The sequence below is a fragment of the Triturus cristatus genome, chromosome 8 (assembly GCF_964204655.1).
Source record: "Triturus cristatus chromosome 8, aTriCri1.1, whole genome shotgun sequence".
NCBI classification, from domain to species: domain Eukaryota; kingdom Metazoa; phylum Chordata; class Amphibia; order Caudata; family Salamandridae; genus Triturus; species Triturus cristatus.
The window spans coordinates 1,573,665,661-1,573,689,371 of record NC_140591.1 but is presented as its reverse complement, the minus strand read 5'-3'; the positions used below and the strand labels follow the sequence as shown (position 1 = coordinate 1,573,689,371).

Here is a 23,711-nt window from a genome sequence, read left to right as displayed (position 1 = left end):
GAGGGCTTGACATTGCTTTTGTTGCCACGTACAATGGTAGTAATATAGTTAAGGCCATGCACACTGGTGGCTATTTCAGGGTCCTGTATTTGGTGCACTGCAATAACATCATTGTTCAAGACTTTCTGAAAAAGAAGACCGAGTCAGCAACTTACTGACCACCTGCAGAAGAATATGCAGACATTTCTGCCACTCTTTTAAAGTCTGGAAGCAGCTGAGGATCATTCAACGTGAGCATAGCATGCCAGTCAAAGCACTCATCCTGGAGGTGCCAACACGTTGGAACTCAACTTATTACATGATTGCTCATTTGTTTGATCGGTACAGACCAATCACTGACTATGTCATGTAAAGACTGGGGGATGCATGACTGTTGAGAGGGACCAATGGGACCCAGTTAAATGTCTGACAGTGATGCTACTTCCTTTCAAGCTCTTCACATGTGAAGTCAGCAAGGAGGACTATACTATGGGCCAAGCTATCCCATTGTTGCACATGCTAGAGTAACTGGTGAAGGTGGTGTCTGAATCTTACAAAGGTGTAGACGAAAAAAAAGAAGCATATGAGTTGGTGGAGAGCTTATCCCTTCGCATAGCCAAAAATTCAAGGGTGCAAACCAGCATTGTGTCATACAAACATTACATTTGTGCCACAATTCTGGATCCACGGTACAATTCAGCACTGAACACTAATTCCTTTTTCAGAAGTGGATGTTGCCCAGTACAAAACTTGGATAGCTAAGGTAGCCAGTGAAATGGAAAATTAATGGCTTTTAATTAAAGGCCCACTGCTCCAGCTCACATCAAGTACTGCAGCAGGGCATCCAGTGTCAAGTTCAACGTCAGAGCCTGAGGGCAGTGCGTTTGGCTCACAGCAATAGAAATCCGCACTTTATACCACCGATTTACAAAATATGTGAATCACTGCAGGAAGATGAAGACAGCGACGTAGGTGATGGAAGTCGTGTGTTAGATGATTACCTAGTTCTGATTGAACCACCAGAGTTTGAGAATGAGCTATACTTCCCTGACAACTAGGCTTTTAACTTGTTACTTTCTTACTTCCTTATTTACTTTTATTATTTGTGTGTGTCTCTGTCTTTTTGGTTCAAATCACAACAGATCCATCACCACTGTCTTCTCTTCTTATTACCATATTGGAGTTGCAGATGTTTGCATTTAAGTCCACTCCTCCGTATCCTGCTCCATCCTCCTGACTCACCCTAAATCCATTTCCCTCAAGCCAGACATTGGATGGAGAATAGTACAAGAAATGTTGCCTTGTGGAGTCCCTCCAAAAGAAGTGGAACATGATGACTTATATAGCTATCCTCCTTTCTGAGCCGAGAGGGACTGCCCCTTAATTTAAGATGAAAAGGAACAGATAATGATAGTATGCATTAGACCCTGACTCTGAGGGATTGGTGTTTGTGTTGTTGTTGTTGTGCATGACTGAGGTCGACGTGTATTAGTATTTAATGTACACACTAAAAGTGACGCAAGTCAATGTTTCCCTTCTTGTTTAATAACAAAATAGTACCTCTACTGCAGGCTGATCCATTGAATTTTTGAATCTGGAATCTGGATGGACTCGCTCGGTACACTACACCATGAGGCTGATGTCCAGTACTCTTTGAAGTCAGTCAGTCGGATCGGAGATGATTGATGGAATAGCTCGGGTCTCGTTTCATGAAGTGGCATAAAAGGTAAACAAGTCAACAACAACCACATCAGACCTACATGTCAATCAATCAATCAATCAAGGAATTTATATCGCGCACTACTCACCCGGAAGGGTCTCAAGGCGCTTGGGGGAGGGGGTCTGCTACTGCTCGAACAGCCAGGTCTTGAGCTGTTTCCTGAAGGCGAGGTGGTCCTGGGTCAGCCGCAGGTGGACGGGCAGGGAGTTCCATGTCTTAGCCGCCAGGTAGGAGAAGGATCTTCCTCCGGCAGTGGCTCTCTGGATGCGAGGGACGACGGCGAGGGCGAGGTACGCGGATCGTAGCTGTCGGGTGGGCGTGTAGAAGGTCAGGCGGTCGTTGAGGTACCTTGGGCCCAGGTCGTGGAGGGATTTGTGTGCGTGGGTGAGGAGCCTGAACGTGATCCTCTTGTTGACAGGGAGCCAGTGCAGGTCTCTTAGGTGGCTCGAGATGTGGCTGCGTCGGGGGGCGTCCAGGATGAGACGGGCGGAGGCGTTCTGGATACGCTGAAGTCTTTTCTGAAGCTTGGCTGTTGTACCGGCGTAGAGGGTGTTTCCGTAGTCTAGTCTGCTGGTGACGAGGGCCTGGGTGACAGTCTTCCTGGTCTCAGTCGGGATCCATCTGAAGATCTTGCGGAGCATGCGGAGGTTGTGGAAGCAAGATGAGGAGACGGCGTTGACTTGTCTGGTCATCGATAGGGAGGAGTCCAGGATGACGCCCAAGTTGCGTGCGTGGTCCGTTGGCTTGGGTGCGGTGCCCAGGGCCGGGGGCCACCAGGAGTCGTCCCATGCAGAGGGCGATGGTCCCAGGATGAGGACTTCTGTCTTGTCCGTGTTCAACTTCAGGCGGCTGATGTTCATCCATTCGGCGACATCTTTCATCCCTTCGTGTAGGTCGGCTTTGGCGGTGTCGGGGTCTCTGGTCAGGGAGAGAATCAGCTGGGTGTCATCGGCGTAGGAGATGATGTTGAGGTTGTGTTGGCGTGCGATGGCAGCGAGGGGTTTCATGTAGATGTTGAAGAGAGTGGGGCTGAGCGATGATCCTTGCGGGACGCCGCAGATGACTTCGGTGGCCTCAGAGCGGAACGGAGGGAGGCGTACTCTCTGTGTTCTGCCGGAGAGGTATGAGATGATCCATTCCAGAGCAATCCCCTGGATGCCGGTGTCGTTGAGGCGTTGGACTAGGGTGCGGTGGCAGACAGTGTCAAATGCTGCGGAGAGGTCAAGGAGGATGAGTGCCGCTGTTTCACCTTTGTCGAGCAGGGCTCGGATGTCGTCGGTGGCTGCGATGAGGGCGGTCTCTGTGCTGTGGTTGGCTCTGAATCCGGATTGCGATGGGTCGAGGGATCCGTTTGTCTCGAGGAAGGCGGCCAGCTGCTTGTTGACGACCTTCTCGATGACTTTGGCAGGGAAAGGAAGGAGCGAGATAGGGCGGAAGTTCTTGAGGTCGGTCGGGTCCGCAGTTGGTTTCTTCAGTAGTGCGCTGAGCTCGGCGTGCTTCCAGCTCTCTGGGAAGGTGGCTGTGTCGAAGGAGGCGTTGATGATGTCTCGGAGGTGGGGTGCGATGGTAGAGGCGGCCTTGTTGAAGACATGGTGGGGGCATGGGTCGGTCGGAGATCCGGAGTGGATGGTGTTCATCATGCGTGTCGTGTCTTCGAGGGTCACTTTGGTCCATGTCTGGAGGATAGCGGCGGGGTGCGTAGGTTCGGTCGATGGGTGCGGGGGTGGAGCGCCAAAACTGTTGTGGATGTCGGCGATCTTGCGGTGGAAGTACGAGGCGAGGGAGTCGCAGAGGTCCTGCGAGGGAGTGATGTCGTTGTTGCTGGTGCTGGGGTTGGAGAACTCCTTGACGATGTTGAAGAGCTCCTTGCTGTCATGGGCGTTCTTGTCCAGTCGTTCCTTCAATGATTTCTTCTTGGTGGTGCGGATGAGCTGGTGATGTCTGCGGGTGGCGAGTTTGAGGGCGGTCATGTTGTCGGTGTTCTTGTCGAGGAGCCAGGCCTTCTCGAGGGTGCGGCAGGCCTTCTTGGAGTCCTTGAGTTCGTCGGTGAACCAGGGGGCCTTCTTGCTTCTGGGCCTGGTGAGTGGGTTCTTCAGTGGGGCGAGGTCGTTGGCACAGGAGGTCAGCCATTGCGTGAGGTCGAGGGCTGCTGTGTTAGGGTCCGTTGTCCTGACCGGTGGGTTCTGGCTGAGGGAGGTGGTGAGCTGGTCGACGGTGATCTTGCTCCAGTTTCTGTGGGGAACCTGCTTCGGGTGGTGGTGGACCGTGTTCTTCTTGAAGCTGAAGTGGACGCAGCTGTGGTCAGTCCAGTGGAGTCCGGTGCAGTGGCTGAAGGTGATGTGCTTGCTGGATGAGAAGAGGGGGTCGAGCGTGTGGCCGGCGTAGTGGGTGGGGGTGTTGACCAGTTGCTGGAGTCCGAGGTTGGCGAGGTTGTCCAGCAGGGTGGTCGTGTTGCGGTCGTTGTTGTTCTCCAGGTGGAAGTTGAGGTCTCCGAGGAGGATGTAGTCGGTGGAGGGGAGGGCGTGAGGGCTGATGAAGTCCGTGATGTCTTCGCAGAACTGTGCGCGTGGTCCCGGGGGTCTGTAGATGAGGGTGCCTCTGAGGGTAGTCTTGGGGTCGGTGTGGATCTGGAAGTGCAGGTATTCGGCGGTGTTGAATGCGTCGGTGGAGTCAGTCGAGATGCGAATGGTGCTTTTGTGAACGATGGCGATGCCCCCTCCAGTCTGGTTGTTGCGATCCCTCCTGATGATCTTGTAGCCGTCCGGGATGGCTATGGCGATGTCGGGGGCTGAGGAGTCGTTCATCCAGGTTTCCGTGAGGAAGGCGACGTCTGGAGATGCGGTGTCGAGGAGGTTCCAGAGTTCCACGGCGTGTCTGTGGATGGAGCGGGTGTTGATCAGGATGCACTTGAGGTGGTTGCTGTTGTCCGTCTTGGTGGGCGTGGTGCTTGTTCGGAGGCAGGAGAAGTTGCAGGATCGGCAGTCGAAGGGTCCATGGGTGCGTCGCGGGGACGCTCGGTGGCATCCGGGGGCTCGGGCGGGTTTGAGTGCGATGAGCGTAGCGAAGTCGTAGGTCCTGCGGGGGGGCTGGCGGGCGCGGGGGCCAGGGGGTCTGGCGCTGGGCGCGGTCCAGGCGCGGACGGGCGCAGACGGGCTTACCTTTGTATGTCTGTGTAGTTGTGGAATCGACTCAGTCGATTCGAGTGTAGTTAAGTAGTTAATAACATGACTGACAGCGGTGCTTTGAATGATTTAGTTACTTAATTTGGAAAATGCTATGTTGCTGTATATGTGTGCTCTGTCTGACTCAGTCAAAAAAAATCTAAGTAAAGGGGAGGTTGCGTGGCCGCTGTGGGCCTGCTCATTCTGTTGTTGTTGTAGGTTAATGCTGGAAACAGAGTAGACATGATTTAGCCATGCCACCTCTGAAAGTGTTCTTGTGTTGCACTCCTTCTTAATTTATGCATTTTGTTCTCCTTGGTTTATCAATATTCATTTTGTTTTTCCATCTACACTCATATGTCGGCCTTTACCTTGTGCTATACTGGGAAAAACAACTCACACTTACCTTACCAACCCACATCCACCAGGCAGGCAGTGGCACTCAAGATTGATGGACGAAGCGTCCATGGAATGGAGGACCAAGAGAAATGCCAAGATGCAACTCCCCAATTTGACTAGAATAACAGTAACCTAGACAGTATCATTTATCATCTTTTCATTAATTTGATATTTTTTTCTCTTCAATCATTACGACTGTGTGTTGTTATTTATGTTATGTTTGCTCTTTGCTTATAATTGATCCCTACAGCTATTTTTAATTTTCTTTGCTAGGTTTAAAATGAAGCCCAGTACAACAGACCAGAAACTGCATCTAATGTGGGTGTCTCTGAGGGCAGACAGGCAAGGCAACTGCATATTAATAAGAATTAAGAATATACTGCTGCCCTTTGCTGTCTACTAGTCTATTACTACTTATCATTAAACATCAAGTCATCATCATGCAGGCATTTTCTTTTTCTCCATTAACAGATCTATGAATATGATGGTCGTCTTGTCTGCCAAGATTGTGTTTTCTTTTGTCCATGTGTAGTGTTTGTCTTTGTCAAACCTTTCTCTCAAATAATATTGAGGTGTGAATATGTTAAATTTACACCACTAATTGATCACACACTTGCTAGGCTGATGTGATGAAAGCAACACTAAATCAATTTCAATCAAGGCAGGGCAAGGAACTTCTTCTGCTTGCCAATGCCCCACTCATGCTCAAAATATTTGCAAGTAAATTTTTTTTCCAAAGGAACATAATCCATCATAATTAATTGCCGGCATCAATTGGATTCATCATCCCCTTCCTAAGTTACAGCACTAGTTTATGTTCTGTTACCCTAAATCCCTTGCAAACCTCAAACCTTGTAAGAAAACCCCCCATTTTTCTCAGATTTCTGTGGTGGAAAGTTCTGGAACTGTGTGCATCCACAAAATTCTACCCACCCGTATTCATTTCTCAAAGTCTTATGAGAAAAATGGTACCTCACTTGCATGGGTAGGCCTAGTGCCGGTGACAGGAAACAACCCACAATGCATTGTGGAACCACCACATTTTCACTTTGAAAACTGACCTTTTATTTCAAAATGCCTATTTGAAAAATACCACAGAAATGTGAGAAAAATGTTTTTTTTTTTACAAAGTTTGAGGTTTGCGAGGGATTCGGGGTCACAGAAACTGGTGGGAGCCAGAAGTCACCCCATCCTAGATTCCCCTGGATGTCTAGTTTTACAAAATGTATATGATTGCTAAGTTTCCCTAGGTCCCGGCAGAGCCATGATTCAAAATCTACAGATAGCCAGATAGCAAAAAAAGGGTCAGTTTTCACTGTGAAAATGTGGTGTGTCCACGTTGCATTTTGGGCTGTTTCCTGTCATGGGCCTACTCACAAAAGTGAGGTACCATTTATCTCTGAAGACTTTGGAGAATGTGGGGTGGGTGGAATTTTGTGGATCCACGCAGATTCCAAAACTTTCCACCACAGAAATGTCAGGAAAATGTGGTTTTTTTACAAAGTTTGAGGCTTGCAAGGAAATCTGGGGGAACCTGGTGAGAGCCACACAAGGCATACCATCCTGTATTCCCCTGGGTGTTTAGTTTTAAAAAATGTATAGGTTTACCAGGTTTCCTAGGTGGCGGCAGAGCTAGTGTTCAATATCTACAGCTAGGCACTTTGCTAAGAAAGGGTTAGGCTTAACTTTTAAAATGTGGTGTGTCAATGTTGCGTTTTGGGCCATTTCCTGTTGTGGGCACTAGGCCTACCAACACAAGTGAGGTATCATTTTTAGCAAAAGACTTTGGGAAACACGGTGTGCTGGAATTTTGTGGATCCACGCAGATGCCAGAACTTTCCATCACAGAAATATGAGGAAAAAGTGTTTTGTTTGACAAAGTTTGAGGTTTGCAAGGGATTATGGGTAACAGAACCTGGTGAGAGCCAGACAAGCCACCCCATCTTGGATTCCCCTGCGGGTATACTTTTGCAAAATGTATAAGTTTGCTAGGTTTCCTTGGGTTCCAGATGTGCTAGGACCCAAAATCAACAGGTAGACACATTCACAAAAAAGGTTTGTGCCTAGTGGGCTTCCTGCCGCCCTGGGGAGGGGAGTAATCGGGAGCTATTCCCCAATATGCTCCCAAGGGGGGAAGGAAGACTGTGGCTATTTTCTTGGGTGGGTGGGTACATTGGTATGCCCATTCTGGGCAGCCCCCACCCCTATGCATAAAAAACCCAGCATAATTGCTGGCGCCTAGTGGGCTCTCTGCCCCCCCCAGGGGCAGATCAGGGGCTACTGCCCCCATCTTCCTCCTGGGGGGAGTAAGATACTGTGGCATCTTTCTTTGGGGGTGGGAGTATTGACATACCCATTCTGGGCAGCCCCCGCCCCTGAATTTTGAAAAAATGTACCCCTGGTGCCTAGTGGGCTTTCTGCCCCCCCCCCCCCGAGGTGGCAGATAAGGAGCTATTGCCCCCATCTTTCTTTCAGAGGGGCAGCAAGACTATGGTAATGTTTGGGGGTGGGGCATTGGCATGCCTATTTTGGGCAGCACCCACCCCTATGTATAAAAAAACTAAAATGAATCCCTGGTGCCTAGTGGTCTTTCTGCCCCACCCGGGGGCAGATCAGGTGCTACTGTCCCCATCTGCCTCCTGAGGGGAACAGAAAGAATGTGGCATTTTGGGGGGGATGGGGGCATTGGCATGCCCATTCTGGGCAGCCCCAACCCCGAACATTGAGAGAATTAAATCCCTGGTGCCTAGGAGGATTTCTGCCCCAAGGGCCAAGATAAGGGGCTATTGCCCCATCTGCCTCCTTGGGGAGCAGAAATACTGTAGCATTTTTGGGGGGTGGGTGCATTGGCATGCCAATTCTGGGTAGCCCCCATTCTTAAGTACATATAAAAAAATTCATGGTGCATTGTGAACTTTCTGCCTCCCCAGGGGGCAGATCAGGGGCTACTAGCCCATCTGCCTCCTGGGGGGCAGAAAGACTCTGGTATTTTTCTTGGGGGGGGAGGGGACATTGGCATGCCTGTTCTGGGCAGCCCCCACCCAAACTTTGGGAAAAAAATCCTTGGTGCCTAGTTGGCTTTCGCCCCCCTCGGGAAGCATATCATGGGCTATTGTCCCATCTGCCTCCTGGGGGGGGCAAAAGGTCTTATGCCTTCTTTGGTGGGTAGGGTGAGGGTATTGGAATGCCCATTTTAGGCACCCCCACCCCTGGCCTATAAACAAATCCCTGGTATCTTGGGTGCTTTCTATCCCCCAGGGGGGTAGAAAGGCTGTCAGGCAAAATGTTATGGGTCTTTGACGGAGGGGCAAGTCCCCCCTCCCTGGTGGCTAGTAGGTGGATCCCTGCTTGGGAGTCACCTCCCTGGAGCTGTGGAAATATGGATTTTTCTGGTCAGTTATGTCCCCTATCTTGGACCCCAACGGTTCTATGTGCATGTTACAAGTACATGTATGTTCCCTCCAGTTCCAGTTATGAAGACGCAAACACATGTGCGTCCACCGTCAACATGTCCTCTGTCAGATCCGCCATGAATAGGCCGGATATTCCATTCCTAAGTATGAAAAGCCACCGGCTTTATATGGTCCACCTATGCCATTTTACAGTCCAGGCAAGTAGGCCCTGATTCTGTCATCAAACTCTTCTTGCCTTCTGCCTCTGAAAGCACCAGTCTGAGCCTGCATCTGTGACCATGAACTTTGTCTCATTCTCTGCGCGGCTCACGAAGCCTGACATCAGCCTATTCTCTGCCAAGAACTGTATTTCACCTTCAAGTTATCTGCTTCACCCCTCAGCCAATGCATTCCTGTCTAGTAGTTTAAATAAACATTCTTCCAGCTACCGAGCAATGGCTCGGCTTCTCTGTCTTTATGCAAGTAATTCATAGTCCTGTTACCATGGAATATTCTTACCCCCTCGCATTTAGTGTAGACACTTAGACGCTTGTACACGCACGCACAGTCAGTATAGAATAGATTCTGTCCGAGAGTCCTTCTTTTTTGGATAACATAGTTCTTTAAACATAGGATGTTAGATATGATTTGGGATTAGGTTGACTTGACCCCCCAGACTTTTCGTCTCCACATGTAGAGCTAAATGTCAAGTCCCCTTCACCCCCTAGTTGCACGTCAATCACACGTCATGCTGCTGCGCGCGCATCTATGCCAAGTATTATCTTATAGATCCACCTATATATGACATCATAACCAATTTTGTTCCCTTTTACTCCTTATTACACCCATTTTCGGTTACGCATATGAATCGTCATTTTCCTTATCAATTGTTACGCCTACTGCATTCGCTTCATTGTAATGTATGTACTATAAAAGTCTTTTCTTGTCAATAAAGTATGTACTTCACTTCCTGAACCTCCGTGGTGATGGAACTTGGAGCAACCGATTATAATCGATCATTGGAATAAAGCCCATTCCGAACCTCTGATACCACGGATTCTGCCTCTCATTTTACTGAGCTATTTTATTATGTTTCCGTATCAAATTAAGTCCCGGTAAGGAATTTTATTTACCACATGAATGGCGCCCGAACAGGGACACTTTCTCATCTCACGCGCCGGCGGTGAGTTGCAGGCCCGGTCTCCTGCCACAGCTGGACGGACAATAACGCGTACCAGCAGGATTTCCTGTATCTCCCTCCGGTCAAGCGGGGGCGACTGAGGCTGCGATCAACACCCAGACGAGGCGGTGAGAAGTGCGAAGTATCCCGACCAGAGCCTAGCTGAGAGAGCAAGATCCGAGGTATACAGAGGCCCACCAGTTCGAAGTCAAGTCCAGTTTCCAACGAGTCGAGTCGAGTCCAGTCCGGCCCAAGTTCAGTCTCCGAGGCCTTCCGTTTCCGAAGCTACCCGGTGAGTACCATTGCTGGGGAGGCATTTCTGACGTGCACATAGGTTGTGCCGGTCAAGACGGGTTTGGGTAAACAAATCCGGTCTGCACTGTTTTAGCAGTGTATATGTACTGTTTAGCAGTATATCAAGTATTCCGAAGTATCTAGTTATTGTCAAAGAATTATGCTTGGTGATTAGTTATGCAGACGATCATCATTGTTGGTTATTTTAAAGGTTAAAAAATGTTTAATGTTTAATGTTTAATGTGTTAAACGTCCTGCATATTGTGGTATGAATGGTTGTTCATTATTGTGCTTTTGTACTAAGTGTGTTCAAGATTAAGTATCAGATCAGTTCTCAATATGCCGCTCTTTTCGAAACTAAGACAGATCACTACAAGAAAAGGGGTACTCGAAGAAGCCGTTCCTATTCCTCCTAGGGACACTCCAGGGTACTTCATGTATCATAAACATGGCTTAGACGCTATATTATTTCTTGATTTATGGGTAGACTACACCAAGGAATTACCAGAAAGTCAGAGGTGGCCCACAGCGGGAACCTGGGATGCAGAGTGCATCATGAAAGTAGAGGAAGAATTATGGAAAAAGAAAGCTAGACAATCACAGAAAGACGCCATTGAGTTATGGCGTAAAGAATCACATAGACGAACAGAAAAAGCACGTAGACAGGAGGAGAAGAGTAAAGAGAATTCCAATAAAGTTCGAGAAAATCTATTAATTGAGGAAGGTATCCGAGTGAAATCAGAACAAGTAGACAGACAAAGAAATGCCCTTATGAATGGTATGTATCCCCTTCTGGCCGAAGGATTACCTAAAGCTACTCCAGAAACACCGAAAGACTTGCCACCCCCATTATTTCCAATAAAGGTCCATCCTAAGGGGCATCCTAGAACCGCAGAAGATGTTTTTCTTTCCTCATATTTAGATGACGCAGCTCCCGAGTATGCTAATTCCGCCCCACATAGACCGCCTATCAGGGAGGATCAACGCCAAGACCCAGTACCCGTATCCCTACAGCAACAGATCGTGTCACAAGTTCCGGCAAGCACATCTGTTTCTACATCTGTTCCTACAGCTGCTTCTATAGCTGTGTCCACACCTATAGTTGCTGTGTCACGTTCAACGAATCCTTTCACACCCGACACCCCAGATGGGGCTGCGGGAGGTGCTAGCAACATTTTTTCTACGCCACCCAGAATAAATAAACTTACGTTTCAAGAGTCAGCACATTCACGTACCCCCAAACTCGTAAATGCCCGTACGCTTAAGGAACTTCTTATAGATTGCAGATATGACCCTGTACCCGGCAAAGAGGACGAAATGATCCTGGCATCATTGCGTATCAGACGAGCCGCAGTGTACTTAGGGAAGTTACCAGGAATGACTGCGCATCTAGATAAAATATACCATTTTGTCCAAACGGGGCGAGATCCAGAATGTATTAATAGAGCTATGGAATACCAGAAAGTGGAGATACAGGGGGAACTGTTACGTTTCCTCATAAATTGTAAGATCAGAAATGAAGACCGATCGGGGGTAGACCCGGAAGCAATGCAAATTCTTACCAGATGGAGCCAGAATATATCAGAAGGTAGACATGATAAACAAAATTGTATAATAGCCATGTGCCGAAAGATCCGTAAAGAAATAGAACGCCTACACGAAGAAAGATTAGCGGTAGACGAGTTCGAACAAAACGAGGAAGAAGGGTCAGGACTGCCCGCAGGACAGTCAGACACCATAGCCTATGTAGGTAAAGGAAGATCTTGTAATAGTAATAGATGTCCTATTGACCCGATACGTCCGATATGTCCAGATAATAACAGGAATTTCCAAATACCTATAATTAACATCAGGTCTAACGAGCATTCGTTCCAAGCCGCCGACAAACTACTCCGAGAACGAAGGGGTTATCATTTTCTCGATTCTATGGATGAACAAGAATTAGCCAGGTCAGCTGTCCATTGGGTTGACAGTCCCGGAAAATATAGTGATGATACAGTAGCACGCGCATTCTTGAATCTCACCCCAGATGAACAGCGGTTAGCTGGGATTTATATGATTCAACAACTCATTATACTATATCAGAGTCAGCATTCGGACCCTGGTCCCTTACCTGACATATTGACTGAATTACTCATGAATAGATGGAGAGGTTCAGGTACTAAATTAATTAAAGAAATTCTAGAATCAAGAAAGCAGTATATTCTTTTTGTATGTTCAGACCGTGTCTCATTGCCCATCAAGGAAAGAACCACGTATTACATGGATAGACAGAATCCCTTACGAGAAGTGCACCCAATAAAGGGCGAGGACAACGAGTTTAAGCGCGTATTTGTATATACGCCCATATCAAAAATAGAATTGTTAGAAATGAAGAAAGTGGTACCCAGTCATGACAAAGATCCAGCGGGTTTTCACCGAGAAATTAAAGACATGTTACTCATGGGAGACTATACCTACCCCGACATTATGACAATATTAAAGGTATTGATGCCTGCTGGCATTTATGAGAAACTCAGGGAAAAAGAGTGGGAGGTAGGAGACCAAAAGATAGAATGGTCAGTATTAGAAGCAGAAGAAAAGGCCCGAACTGCAGGAGCAGGACTCGGGGATAAAACTAAAGCACTACCAGGTTTATTAGTACAGGTACTGCTACGTTTATTGACTACGAAAAAGGAAGATTGGGGTACAATTTCAGCCTGTAAACAGAAGCAAGATGAAGACACTAGTGATTACTATGCCCGATTTGAAAAATGTTTTGGTATAAATAGTGGCCTAAAAGCAAGTAGCGAATCATACCCACATCTGTTTGTAACAAAATTAGTAGAAAATGCTCTGCACCAAGTAAAGAATAGAGTATTAAAATTCGAGAGTACCTGGCAAGGTAACACTCCATCACAAATGTTACAAATGTTACAGTACCATCACAATAGAATTAGAGAGGAACAAGAACATGAACACAGACGCATGAAAGACACGAAAATGAAAATGTTAGTTTCTCAGACAGTTCCAGCTGAAGGACATAAAAAGGGTATGACACATTCTGATTCAGCAGGACCTGTAAAAGGGACATGCAATTATTGTAAAAAGCCAGGTCATTACGTACACGATTGTCCAGTTTTGAAACATAATATCGCCATAGGTAAAACACAAGAGAGACCACGGCCACCTAGACAGGACCAGAATGAACAAGGAGCTCCGCAGCATGCACAGTCCATGCCAGCTTCACAACAGTCTATACAGTTTGTGCCAGCTGCACCAGCGCTGCCCGTTGCTGCCACACAAACCACAACACGACAACTGTACCAGACCGCACAGTATGACTATCCTGATTACCAACGATACGCATGAACCAGCCTAGAGAGGGAAGTTGACTTACCCCTTATCGAGATCCCTGTAGATCAAGAAGGACCTTATGTACATAGTGAATTGTTAGGCCAAGACAGAAAATTTTTACTCGATACAGGGGCAAGTCGAACAACCATAAAACGTAGTGAAGTTCCAGGGGCACCCCTCTCAGGCTCACAGAATATTTCCCTTGGTTTTTCAGGAAAACCTATTGTTAATGAAGTGTCACAACCTCTTCCACTTACGATAGGACCTTTGACCCGAACTACAGATTTATTGCTTACTAAATCATGTCCAGAAAATCTGTTAGGAATAAAAACACTGAAAGCTCTAGGAGCTATAATATGTTGTTCTCCGGAAGGAGTAAGGTTGTTTTTACGTGATTTTAAAGGTCATTATGTGTCTAGAGACATGGATCCCCGACTGCAGACTTTACCTACACATCTATGGGCACAAGGCCCTACTGATGTTGGATGCATGAATATTACACCATATCGAGTCACATTAAAGGCAGGAGTGGTACTACCACGAATGCGACAATACAAGTTACCACCAGATGCTGTAGTGGCTTTACTGCAGATCATTGACGAGCTCATTGCCCAAGGAGTAGTTGTGGAAACAGACTCCAATGTATGTAATTCACCGATAATTCCGATTCTTAAACGAACAGATCCAAAGGCCCGCCAGTATATCGATTGGTTATTGATCTGCGCGAATTAAACAAATGCATTGTGCCACAATTTCCTGTGGTCCCAGATATCTCGTCATTACTGACAGCTATTGATTCCGAAGCGACATTCTTTACTGTAATCGATCTCAAGAATGCCTTTTTCAGCGTCCCAATAGATCCGGAAAGCCAATATTTGTTCGGATTTAGTTTAAATGGACGTAGCTTTAAATTCTCACGCGCACCTCAAGGATTTACAGAAAGCCCCAGCATCTATAGCCAAGCACTGAAACGAGAACTCGACAGTATCCACATGCCAGTTAACACTGCTCTGCTTCAATACGTCGATGATCTGTTGATCACCGCGAGAAGTGAACCGGAATGTGAAAAAGCATCACTGACAGTTTTACAATTTCTAGCCGAAAAGGGGCACAAGGTGTCCCCTTCTAAGCTGCAATTCTGTGTCCAGCGAGTTATTTATCTTGGACACTCGCTGTCCAAGGAGGGAAGGCAGCTTACACCCGACCGCATTCAGTTAATAGCTAACATGCCAATACCCAAGACACAAAAGGAGGTGCGGGCTTTCATAGGCCTCACTTCATACTGTAGACAGTGGATCCCTCAATATGCATTTCTAGCAAAATCGCTCATTCAGTTGACAACACAGGAGGCAGCCACATCGACTGTTCTCCCTTGGACTCAGGAACATACACAAGCTTTTGAAAGCCTAAAGAAAGCTTTATGTCAAGCACCTGTTTTAGCAACGCCATGTTACAGAAAACAGTTTACACTCTTTGTTACAGAACGCGAAGGTACTGCCTTGTCAGTACTCACACAGGAACAAGCAGGAGCACACAAACCATGTGCTTATTTTTCTAGTACATTAGATCCCGTAGCTCAGGCTTTGCCTGCATGCCTAAAATCAGTGGCAGCGACAGCTTTAGCAATCAGACAAAGCGATGCCATAGTGTTAGGACATCCATTGACAGTTCAAGTACCACATGCAGTAGAGGTTCTTGTAAATAGAACGCAAACACAACACTTGACTATAGCACGACTTACAGGGTACGAACTTACATTGTTTCAGCCACACATAGAAATCAGACGCTGTAACACATTGAATCCTGCCACACTTTTGCCAGTAACCGGAACAGACCCACTAGCCCATGACTGTATTGAAGTTATTACTATAACGACGAAACCCAGACAAGACTTAACCGATGTCCCATTGTCAGATCCAGACCTGACATTATATGTAGATGGTTCATGTATGAGAACAAATACAGGAGAGTTGGTGGCTGCTTACGCAGTCACAACAGATACTGAAGTCATTGAAACTAATCGTATAAATAATTTGTCAGCTCAAGCCGCAGAGCTTATTGCTCCGACACAAGCCTGTATTCAAGCCACAAATAAAAAAGTCAACGTATACACTGATTCACGTTATGCATTCGGAGTTGTACATGACTTCGGCGTGCTATGGCGAGAGAGAGGTTATTTAACTTCCCACGGTGCCCACATTCAGCACGGACCCCTCATTCATGCCTTATTAGATGCAATACATCTACCTACTGCAATATCAATTATGAAATGTAAGGCTCATACGAAGGTTACTGATATCATTTCTCAAGGCAATGATCTAGCCGACAGAACAGCTAAACAGACTGCTCAAACCCAAACATCCGACATGACAAAGACAATAGTCCCGATGCCAACACATTGTATGACAGTTAAAGATCCTACCCTTGACGTAATTGACATACAGACACATGCTACACCAGACGAAATAAAGAAATGGACTGAATTAGGAGGGATCCAAACGGATCAAGGATGGATTATGAAGGAAAAGTCTGTATGGTTCCTTCCTGATTCAATGGTCCAAGTTATAATTAACACTATACATAGTCCAGCACATCTAGGAGAAAAAGCTATGCTAGATAGCATTCAACACATTTGGTTCAATAAACATTTACGAGCAGCAGCCAAACAAAAGGTCCGTACCTGTATGATCTGTTGCCAGTTCAACCCAGGAAAAAGCGTTCCCGTAGAACAGGGTGGATTTCATCCTCCTAATCACCCTTTTGAAGTACTCCAGATGGATTATATCCAGATTAGGCCTGGGCAAAAATTTCGTTCCGTTCGCGGAAATTGCGATAATTTGACATTTTTGCGTTCCGCGGAGAGCGCGAAAATGTCAAAAATTCCGGTTTCCGCAGCTTGGCGATAATTTGTTTCTTGCTCGCGCTGTAAAATAATACATTCTCGCGCGCGCGCGATCGCCTTACCTGAATCCCTGCGTTCGCCGACAAGTTTTCTTGATCCGGTCGCGTTCTCCATGAGATGTTGTATTGTTTTTAGCCATTTGCGCTGTCTCGCGACAGTTCGCGCCCGCAGTGACGTCATGCGTCGCGCGATCACGTCTTTCTTCTCGCGATCATGCACCGCGAGAACAACTCAAAACAAGATGGCCGCGCCCGCAAGCAACCACATGGGTAAGTTGGCGACCCGCAACCATGCAGAAAATCTCGCGAACATGCCGGAAAAAAACTTCCGCATCTTCGCGATATTTCTGCTTGTTTGCGATAATTTTAAACATTCTCGCGATAATTTGCGAAGGTTAATTCCGCAAATTCCGCCCACCCCTAATCCAGATAGAACGATGTCGAGGATTCAAATATGTTCTCGTAGTTGTCTGCGCTCTGTCCCGCTGGACGGAGGCATACCCGGTTTCAGATTACACTGCCCCGACTACTGCCAAACAGTTAGTTCGAGAATTCTTCCCACGATACGGTTTACCACGTGTTGTTCACTCAGATAACGGCCAGCCGTTCTCATCCGAATTAATGAAACATGTTTCGCTTCTGTTAGGATATCAGTGGAAATTCCACTGTGTCCGACACCCCGAGGCAGCAGGTCTCGTAGAAAGACATAATCAGACCCTGAAAAATAGATTGTCCAAAATATGCAGGGAGAAAGGTGTCGACTGGGTAGTAGCACTACCAGTTGCACTCTTTTACACAAGAATGGTAGCACACTCGCGAACAGGGCTATCCCCGTATGAGGTGATCTTCGGCAGACCACCAAATATGTGGGGGACGCCTATACCACGAAAAATAACTGATATTGACTGTAATATGCTGACAGATTACTTGGCTTCCTTGATGTCTGCACTACAATCTTGTCGTTCACAGGTAGCTGCAGCCTTTCCCGACAACACTGAGGTGAAACCCCTTGACGTAGTTCCGGGGGACCTTGTTCTTGTGAGGAATTTCGACCGAAAGACTCAGCTGGAGCCCAGGTGGAAGACACCCAAGTTGGTCCTGCTGACCACAAGGACAGCCGTGAAGATCGAGGGCAGGAAAGGATGGATTCATTCAAGTCATATCAAGAAATTTCATGGACTTCCTTCAGATGTAAACAGCCCACCTCGTGTGTCCTCACCAATTGACTCAAAACTACCTCTGGCTGAGGCCGACAGTAAAGAACTATATAAACTAAAATTAAGGCCTAGACCGTCGGACGATTTGATTGTTTAAGTCCTCTCCTAGGTGAAGCGGTTGAATCTGTCTCTGACATGTATCGCCTAGACCTGAATCATGGACAGTCGCGAAAAATGATGAAACGACAGGCGTATTGTAAATCACTGCGTAGCCATTGCATAGTGACATTAGTAATCTTGTTTTTCTTAAGTCTTTTAATAATTACTGCAAGTATATTGTTGCACATATATTACCCTATTGCCAGAAACGTTTACAATGTTACTGCTGAACATTCTTTTAGTGACTTACCCCCGCATGAATTGTCTTATAGACTTGCGCTGCGCAATAACACTTTCATTAGTGTGTTACATCATTCCCATCAGACTAGTAATGCAACTAATTGTTGGGTGTGTGGCCGGCTCCCTCCCTATCAGAATTATGAAGGAGTCCTGCCTTTCTTTCCACATCCGTTTACACATAATGGCTCCTGTGGAGCATGGTTTAGTTTAATCAATTCCATAGACTCAGATACAGCCGTTTACCAAGACCAGTGGGTATGGGGAAATCTGAACCTAGTTTTATTCAAAGTCTGTTACCCTGACAAGGAGGGTCGCCCCAAAGGAACAGGAACTGATCTAGAAAATGAAGTATATGGATTAGGTAACTTTACTCCTAATCTCATGGTTCTAAATGTCGAATCCGAAGTTGAACTAGTTTTACCAACCATGTCAGTATTCCCAGCGAAAGGTGAATTGGGTGTAAGAAAAGTTGGTTCCATACATATGGGCCATAGTAAATGCACTACTACAGTAGAATTCAGTGATCAAGGCAAATCTTCATTTAGAGCTTATCGCCACTCCTACTTTATATGTGGTCAGACTGCATATATGCGTCTACCTCTAGATTGGGATGGTACCTGCTACATTGCATTCCTTTTGCCACCTGTTTTCCTAGCTCCTCCTGATTATTATAGAAATATTCATTTAGTACACAACAGAGAGCGGAGAGATCTCCCAATTGTCGATTACACTGAAACAGCATGGGAAAAATACACAGATTTCAATAAAGGCATCTTTCCCTATATAGGTACTGTTACTAATAGTAAGCTGATACGTAGATTAACTAGAACCCTTGAAGCAGTAGTGAATGAAACTATTTCCGCTTTAGGCAATTTAACAGAAGAGCAGTCTGCTATGCGGATTGTTGTGCTTCAAAATCGTCTTGTCCTTGACGTCATCCTGGCTGATAGGGGCGGAGCTTGTAGGGTCATCGGATCAAGCTGTTGCATTTTCATACCAGAAAATTCGCCATCTGTATATAAAGCTATAACTCGCCTTCATAAGATTGTAAGCCAGATACACCAGAACCCAGGCACTTGGACTTGGTCCGGTTGGTTTTGGAGTGTGATATCAGCCTGGGGATGGAGAGATCTATCCTTCCTAGGTATTGGCCTTCTCATACTATTCAGTTGCTGTCTATGTCTACAATGTGGACCAGCGATCTGTGGTCTGTGTGCCACATCGTGTATTCCACCACCAAGATCTCATTCGTCACGGAAGAAGAAAGAAGAACAAATGATGTTATATGAACAGATCAATGGATTGATGAAGATTGATATCTCTTAACGGGCAAGTAGGGGACAAGGAGGGAATGTGGAAATATGGATTTTTCTGGTCAGTTATGTCCCCTATCTTGGACCCCAACGGTTCTATGTGCATGTTACAAGTACATGTATGTTCCCTCCAGTTCCAGTTATGAAGACGCAAACACATGTGCGTCCACCGTCAACATGTCCTCTGTCAGATCCGCCATGAATAGGCCGGATATTCCATTCCTAAGTATGAAAAGCCACCGGCTTTATATGGTCCACCTATGCCATTTTACAGTCCAGGCAAGTAGGCCCTGATTCTGTCATCAAACTCTTCTTGCCTTCTGCCTCTGAAAGCACCAGTCTGAGCCTGCATCTGTGACCATGAACTTTGTCTCATTCTCTGCGCGGCTCACAAAGCCTGACATCAGCCTATTCTCTGCCAAGAACTGTATTTCACCTTCAAGTTATCTGCTTCACCCCTCAGCCAATGCATTCCTGTCTAGTAGTTTAAATAAACATTCTTCCAGCTACCGAGCAATGGCTCGGCTTCTCTGTCTTTATGCAAGTAATTCATAGTCCTGTTACCATGGAATATTCTTACCCCCTCGCATTTAGTGTAGACACTTAGACGCTTGTACACGCACGCACAGTCAGTATAGAATAGATTCTGTCCGAGAGTCCTTCTTTTTTGGATAACATAGTTCTTTAAACATAGGATGTTAGATATGATTTGGGATTAGGTTGACTTGACCCCCCAGACTTTTCGTCTCCACATGTAGAGCTAAATGTCAAGTCCCCTTCACCCCCTAGTTGCACGTCAATCACACGTCATGCTGCTGCGCGCGCATCTATGCCAAGTATTATCTTATAGATCCACCTATATATGACATCATAACCAATTTTGTTCCCTTTTACTCCTTATTACACCCATTTTCGGTTACGCATATGAATCGTCATTTTCCTTATCAATTGTTACGCCTACTGCATTCGCTTCATTGTAATGTATGTACTATAAAAGTCTTTTCTTGTCAATAAAGTATGTACTTCACTTCCTGAACCTCCGTGGTGATGGAACTTGGAGCAACCGATTATAATCGATCATTGGAATAAAGCCCATTCCGAACCTCTGATACCACGGATTCTGCCTCTCATTTTACTGAGCTATTTTATTATGTTTCCGTATCAAATTAAGTCCCGGTAAGGAATTTTATTTACCACAGAGCGATCCCCAACCAGCGATCAACTAGGGAAGGATACCATTGAAAAGGGGCGAGTCTCCCCTTTCCAACTATTGGTTAGTATTTCTGGTATACAGTGCACTCCGATGTGATGAGTTAGTGTTAAAAGGATGCATGCAATCTGTAGGATTATTTCACCGTGGGGACGATGCTGTTTGCTGCCTTATTCGATTTAGATGTGATGCAATGCAATGTGGTGGTTTAGTGTATTTAGAACTCAATGGCTGTTATCCCCAACCAACACCACGGTTGGTTTGTTTCCCTTTGACGCAGGAGATACTGTACTTAGAATGTAGTAACATATGTTTTAGTACCCCCTTCAACTCTGCATTATGTTGGTGTTGCTTCGAAGCAATGCATTATTGCAGAAGAGTGTGCATCTTATACACTGAGACTTGGTGGATAAGTGCAGCATGTGCATTACAGTCTATAGAATGTAAGGGATTATGCTGGGTTGGTCTCCCAACATGTCAGTGTGGGTGTATGGGTTAGTAGCCCTCTTATTTGATGCACTGTGGAGTGCTACTGCCAAAGTCAGACAGAACACACTGGTGGGGGTAACATCTTTAAGGTATCCAAAGTAATAATTTCCTTACATTATGTGGTTTGGATTGTGGTGCAATTCTTTTAAGAAAGGATTGAAAAGCTTCAAGAACATTGGGATCGAATAAAGTGTTTATTGTACTATCAATTAAAATCATTACCATTAATTACAATTATTACACATACCAAAAGAAAATGCTTGAGCGAAATGATCTTGTTCTTATGCCCACTAAAAACATATTTTAGGTTAGAATACTAAAAGTCTATCAGTAATTTGAGGTCTGATCCAGTAAAACATACACTACCCGCTTATATACATCTCAGTATGTTTAGCAAAAGAAGCCTTGCTCTTAACAAGAGTTTAATTTCTGTTCCCAGCAATTCACATGTACAAATTATCCATAATAGAAATTCAGCAGCCTGGAAACATAGAGGCAAAGGTGGTTAGAGCCTTCCAATAATTTACCATATCAGAATTCTTTGAAGGGAATCTAAGGGGCATATTTACAAACGAAGCAGTGGAGAGTGGCATTACCCACATTCTGCCACTTCTGAAATGCAGGGCTCCACCCCCTGTGCTGGCGCTAATTTAGCTGCCTAGCATCAACACAGGCACCCTTGCACCAAAGGGGAAAGATTGTTTCCCTTCCTGCACATAAATAATCTGAAAAGGCGTTTTGAAACCTCTGTGTGTGCTACTTAATGCAGCGCACATAGAAGTTGCAAAACTTAATTTTTAACCTCACCATTCATTGCTGAATATGATATTTAGGATAGAGGCAGTTTTTTCCAGATCTCCTCAAACTGTCATATTTTTACAACTTTATCCGCATACATACTCCATGGATTCTTCACCTTCTCCAACATTTTCCGTAATATTACCTTCAAAATTGATGCTGGGGTTTTTCTTATTTTTGCACAATATGTCACACATTCTGCCAGAAAAAAAGTAAAGTTGTCTCTAAAAACTAAACTCCAGACTCATCTGCTCTGGTGATATGCAGTCCAGCAGGTGAGACAACAATCTGTGGGGTATTATTACAGGCCCTCATCGTCACCTGACGCTCTGGTGGCGCAGCTCCATTTTAAAATATTTATAAGGTGGCACCAAGTCACTTTGCGTGGCTTAACGGCACTGTGTAAATTTGCCCATTTTCGCCAGAGTTCTTTGCTGCAAAGGGGCATGCAAAAGGTGTTGCTAGGTGTGTTCCACCACAACACCCATTGCTTGTTGATGCTGCCTCGCATTAACAAGGCTGAGGCAATGCCAAAAACAAACTATATGGAATACCAGGTGTTAGAATGGTGCAAAAAGGAGAAATTATGAATTTGTCCTTGGTTTTTTCTCTTTCCATATGTGCTGCATTCTGCACCACTCATAGAAGGTGCAAATTGCCATTATTGATTGTTTATGTGCAGCAAGGTGCCCCTTCTTGCACATAAACAATCATTCCTGCAGGGTGTCTGTGCGGGTACTGGACACCTTATTTAGTACCAGTGCTAGGGCAAACACAGGGATGCACTGTATTCTTGTGAATAAGGCAGATCCCAGAGTTTTCAAAATGTCAGAGCGCGGCGCTACCAAATTTGACCTAGCTCTGTGCTCATGTGAATATGCCCTTGTGTCATCAGCACTGTGCAAAGTCAAATCAACGTCCCATTTTCCCATGAAGAGCTGCCACACCATATGTCAAAGTGGTAGGACATGTACTAGCCATTACCTACAGCATTGGAGAAAGGGCAAGGCTTGATATACTTCAAAGCGTGATGTAGATAAAAAGCGCCCCTTTCTTCAAGGAAAAGAAAGCCCTAGATATTAGCAACTATTTACTTGCTCCAGGAATACATTTTACAGCTGCCATTTGCCTTTTTGCAGTTTTCCACCAAAGACTAGAATAAGATTTGTTATTGATTCTTCTTTTTTTTTCTCTCCTCAAGAAATAGCTTAGTGGATTGACACAATTCATAAGGATGTGCTTTAATGTGGCTGTAGAGTGCTGTCATTGTTCAGATTCATTTTATTGCTCATTGTCCCAAATAAGTTTGATGTAATTGCATTTTTAGGTAAATGTACACAATCAGAAATCCAGAACAAATTCCACATTGCTTTGTATATTCATTTACATTGTGCCTATGTTTTGTACGTGCATCATACTGGCAGGTAGTGCTAAGGTTCTCCGTTTTCTCGACCTAAAAAAGAATGTAAACTTCCTTTCCAACTCTATGAAAAGGTCTCAGATAATAAACCCCATGTATAGAAGGTAACAAAACTCACCAAGGCTGCAGCCAAGCGCCAGAAAAACGAGGACAACAAACAGTTTCATGATGAGAGGTGGTTGATCCTGCTGCTGCAATACTCAGTTCAGTCTGAAGGTGATTGTGTATTGCAAAGCTCCTGTAATTATACAGAAAGTGGCTGCTCACCCTCCTCCCAGAATCACAGGACATATCACGCGCTCCAGCAACAGTGCTTAGTATTGTTTGCTTGGAAGCACACCAAAAATGCAAACAACACACCCTCCTTCAGACTACTTTTATATGAATAATATATTACTGTGCCAGACATGCTGCTAAGTCCAGAGTGATAGAAAGTACTATTTTCTCCTTAAATTATCATCATCAAGATAACTTTATTTCGGTCATCAGACCATAAAAGTACAATAAAATATTTACACGTACAGAAGTAAGACCATAAATAAGAATTGATTTAAGACAATTAT

At 45.5% G+C, this 23,711-nt stretch overlaps 1 protein-coding gene across 1 annotated transcript in view; it reads right to left on the bottom strand.

The window, feature by feature from the left end:
- The window catches only part of LOC146806220 (uncharacterized), a 445,106-nt gene extending 421,745 nt beyond the window's left edge, over nucleotides 1-23,361 (bottom strand). Inside the window, exon 1 of the mRNA XM_085623479.1 lies at nucleotides 23,267-23,361. Coding sequence (XP_085479605.1) covers nucleotides 23,267-23,315 — 49 coding nt within the window. The 5' untranslated portion in view covers nucleotides 23,316-23,361. The remainder of the gene's footprint in view (nucleotides 1-23,266) is intronic.
- Nucleotides 23,362-23,711: the final 350 nt, after the last annotated feature.